The 4201-nt window shown below is 57.9% G+C and overlaps 1 protein-coding gene across 1 annotated transcript; it reads left to right on the top strand.

The window, feature by feature from the left end:
- Positions 1 to 607: 607 nt before the first annotated feature.
- On the top strand, positions 608 to 3832 carry SOWAHB (sosondowah ankyrin repeat domain family member B). The gene has a single exon (XM_011966213.1). It carries the CDS (start codon positions 900 to 902, stop codon positions 3279 to 3281), a length of 2382 nt encoding a protein of 793 aa, XP_011821603.1. The 5' UTR covers positions 608 to 899; the 3' UTR covers positions 3282 to 3832.
- Positions 3833 to 4201: the final 369 nt, after the last annotated feature.

Genomic DNA, 4201 nt, shown 5'->3' with positions numbered 1-4201 from the left:
TGAAGGGAAAAGGCCCAAACCAGTATTGGCCAGCAGTAATTTTCAGAGTGATTTCTTTTTTCAGTATAGACTTGGATGTATTTGGACCCCTTGGAGGGGGCGCCGGAGAAGCGGCCCAGAAAGTATTTCCATCTTAAGAAAAATTTAGTTTGGATGCAAAGTCAGTTTTGCGGACCTCAATACAGCCTCGAGAAATCTGAAATACTCCTCTACAGCGTTAATAAAGAAATATAAGTCAAATTGCCTGTTAACTTGCAGCTTCTTCTCCCCCTTCGGCTTCAGCCTAAACTCATCAAAGCACCGGAGGACAGGAACGGACCTTCTATCTCTTTTGTTTCCTGCGTGGCGGAGACTTAGAAGAACGGCCGATCGCCTACCTGCCTTCCACTTCCCCGGCCGCAGAGCGGTTTGCTGCCGGCTGGGTTCGCCGCCAACCTCACCTACCGGTAGTCTCTCCGGTCTGACTCTTCTGGGATGGGTGGCGGGGGGTGGGGGAGACCTCAGGGGGCGGAGGGACACGAGGAGGCGGGCCTGGCCCTTCCCCCAGAGCCAGGGAGGAGGCGCAGCCAGGACGCAGGTGAAACCGACTCGGCCCTATCCCGGGAACTTTCGCGGTGGGGACTCGTTGCGAGAGGCTAGAGTCGCGCAGGTGCGGCCTGGGAGCCGCCCTCTCTCACTGAGACTGCCGCGGGGACTCAGTCCTGGGGCCACCCGCAGGGGACCCGCGGACCTCCTGGCGCGCTCACTGGCTGTGGGCAGCGCTGGCCTCCGCTGCTGATGGGGGCGGCTAGTGCCGCCCCGGGCGCAGGTGACACTCGCCCGGCCAGGGTTTCCTCTGGCTGGGGAGAGCCCCGGGAGGGCGAGACGCAGACACCTCAGGGGCGGAGGACAAGGCAGCGATGGCCCGAGAGCTGAGCCAGGAGGCACTACTGGACTTTCTGTGCCAGGCTGGGGGCCGCGTGACCAATGCTGCCTTGCTGAGCCACTTCAAGAGCTTTCTCCGAGACCCTGACGCGTCCCCCAGCCAGCACCAGCACCGCCGCGAGCTCTTCAAGGGTTTCGTCAACTCGGTCGCCGCAGTGCGCCAGGACCCCGACGGCACCAAGTACGTGGTGCTCAAGAGGAGGTACAGGGACCTTTTAGGGGAGGAGGGGCTGCAGCGACCCCGCGAGCCGCCCGCGGCCCCCCACAGTGCAGGGGGAGCTGCGCCCAGCTCCCCGCGAGGCGCGCGCGGGGGGCAGTCGCCCCAGCAGCAGCCCAGGCGGCGGCGGCGCGAGAAGGAGCCGGAGGAGGAGCCAGCAGGTGCAGCAGCCAGAGCCGCCGACGCAGCTTGCAATGGACTCCCGGTCAGCGGCTCCCGCGCTGCACCCGGGAAGGGCGGCGGATCGAAGGGCAGTCCCGGACAGAGGGCGCCGGTGCCCGCAACTGCAGCGGCAGGGGCCCAGGCGGGAGCGAGGTGCGCGGCGGCGGGGACACAGGGCCGCTGCTGCTGGGAATGCCTCCAGAACAACCTGGCGGGGCTCCCGGGAGAGCTCGGTGCACTCCCGGACTCCGCCACCGCAGAGGAGAAGCCTGCACGGGCTCTGCCTGCCCAGGATGGCCGCGGGGCTTCCAGGGAGCCGGAAGAAGGCGAGCTGGCTGAGCCCGCGCCTGTGCCTGCAACGCATCGCTCGCCTCTCGCCACCGTCGAGGCTGCGACGAGCAGGGCTTCCCCGCCTGCTCTCCTGCCCGGCCCCGCCCCACGCGGAGACCGGCCGGAGCTGCTGACCCCCAGCTCTCTGCATTATTCGACCCTGCAGCAGCAGCAGCAGCGCACTCGAGAGTGGGTGGCCAGGCACCCGCAGGTGCCGGAGGCCCGTGATCAGGGCCCTGTCCGCGCCTGGTCGGTGCTGCCAGACAACTTCCTCCAGCTGTCCTTGGAACCTGGCTCCACGGAGCCTAACTCAGAGCCGCCAGACCCCCGCCTTTCCTCGCACTCTCTCTTTCCTGTTGTTCCGGATGAGCCCTGGGAATCCTGGGCGGGGAACCCTTCATTGACTGTCTTCCGCAGCATTCGATGTCAGCTGTCCCTCCAAGATCTGGATGACTTTGTGGACCAGGAGAGTCATGGCAGTGAGGAGAGCAGCAGCGGGCCCAAAGACTCACCAGGGGCTTCTGAAGAGGGGCTGCAGGTTGTCTTGGGAACCCCAGTTCGGGGGAAGCTCAGGAATCCAGCTGGGGGCCTTTCTGTATCTCGGAAGGAGGGCAGCCCCAGTTGGAGCCCTCAGGATCTCAGAAACAGAGGAGATGGTCACATCTCTCAGCAGGTTCCTGCGGGGGCTAATGGCCTTGCAGGTCACCCCCTGGAGCCTTTGCCTTGGCCAGCTCCTAAGTTAAGGAGGTCCCTCAGGAGGAGCTCTCTGGCAGGGAGAGCCAAATTGTCCTCCTCTGATGAGGAGTACCTTGATGAGGGCTTGCTGAAAAGAAGTCGGCGCCCACCTCGATCCAGGAAGCCCTCCAAGGCAGGAACAGCACCCAGCCCAAGGGTTGATGCAGCTTTATCACCAAAACTTGCAGAGGTTAAGGCTGTTGTGGCTGAGCGGGGTTGGCGACACAGCTTGTGGGCCCCCAGTGGGGAGGGGCCTGCAGCCTGGGCCCCCCACAGAACTTCTGAGCACAAATCATCCCTGGTTCCCCTAGATGCCAGGGAGCATGAGTGGATTGTGAAGCTTGCCAGTGGCTCCTGGATTCAGGTGTGGACTTTGTTCTGGGAGGACCCTCAACTGGCCTTGCACAAAGACTTTCTGACTGGGTACACTGCCTTGCACTGGATAGCCAAACATGGGGACCTCAGGGCTCTTCAGGACTTGGTCTCTGGAGCAAAGAAGGCAGGGATTGTCCTTGATGTAAATGTGAGGTCCAGTTGTGGATATACCCCGCTGCATCTTGCAGCCATTCACGGCCACCAGGGGGTCATCAAATTGCTAGTGCAAAGGTTGGCTTCTCGGGTAAATGTCAGGGACAGCAGTGGGAAGAAGCCATGGCAGTATCTAACCAGTAATACCTCTGGGGAAATATGGCAGCTGTTGGGAGCCCCTCGGGGCAAGCCCATTTTCCCTGTCTATCCCTTAGTTGGAAGTTCTTCCCCGACCAGAAAGGCCAAGAGCAAGGAAATATCTAGAAGTGTCACCCGAAAGACTTCCTTCGCTGCCCTACTCAAAAGTCAGCACAACAAGTGGAAACTGGCCAACCAGTATGAGAAATTCCCCAGTCCAAGGGAAAGAGAAGAGTACAGTGACTGAGGTGGGTCTCTCTGTCCAACACACAGGCAGCACACCCTCACCCTACTCAGTGAGAGAATTCAGGGGGAATAGAAAAGCTGCTGAGAGTTGGTAAAGAGAATGGTGGAGTGAGATGGCATTGACCTCCCTGGATCTTATGTCACTACATCCTGGACCTCAAGAGGGCCATCCAAGCTTTTTGAAAGCTGAAGGTCCTTGACTGGAGAAACCTAGACAAGGGGCAGGGCCAGGTGCTTGATATCTAGGAGGCGTTCTTACTTTTCCCTTGCCACCATGGATCTGGGCACAGTAAGCCATATTGTTTCCCGAAGCAGGAGTCCCAGGCCTTGGCTAGAGAGGGAACAGATGTCTAACAAAAAGAGAAGCAATTCGAGGAATTGATGAAGCACATGCAAAATCCTCTCTGGCTAGCTCTCTGGCTTCTGTTCATTTGAAGAATAAATCTTGGCTGACACTGGGAAGCACCAGGTTTGAAATCAGATGGCTTTCTTTTTCTTTTCTTTTTTTTTTTTTTGGCATTTAAATCAGTGAAATAAAATTATTACTGGAGAGTAGAGTTCGATTTGAGAGATTCCTCAGCCCTGTTCCCAAGTCTTATTTTGAACTCCTTGCATGGTGGTTAATGGGTAAAATGATTAATGCCTCCTTTGGGTCTTCTCACTGATCAAAGAAGTTGGGTAAGATCCAGTTATGACTTGGACTCCATTCCCAAGAGGAATGACTGTCATTCAGGCCCTGCTTTTTTGTATCAACCCAAAGGGAACTTTCCAAATGTAAAAACCATGTGGCTCATTTGCATAGTGACTGAAACCATCTTTCATGGAAACTCCCTGTGTAACAAACAGAATTATCATTACTAGTTTTCAGTAGGTTTGAATGGCCAACGTTTGTACTCATAAAAAGAGAGAAATGACTTCACT

Source organism: Mandrillus leucophaeus, unplaced genomic scaffold (genome assembly GCF_000951045.1).
Source record: "Mandrillus leucophaeus isolate KB7577 unplaced genomic scaffold, Mleu.le_1.0 Scaffold75, whole genome shotgun sequence".
In the NCBI taxonomy this organism is placed as follows: domain Eukaryota; kingdom Metazoa; phylum Chordata; class Mammalia; order Primates; family Cercopithecidae; genus Mandrillus; species Mandrillus leucophaeus.
This window is presented reverse-complemented; position numbering and strand designations above follow the sequence as displayed.

What these genes read in the sequence shown, in the direction of transcription:
- SOWAHB (XM_011966213.1), top strand. Translation starts at nt 900, where the DNA reads ATGGCCCGAGAGCTGAGCCAGGAGGCACTACTGGACTTTCTGTGCCAG.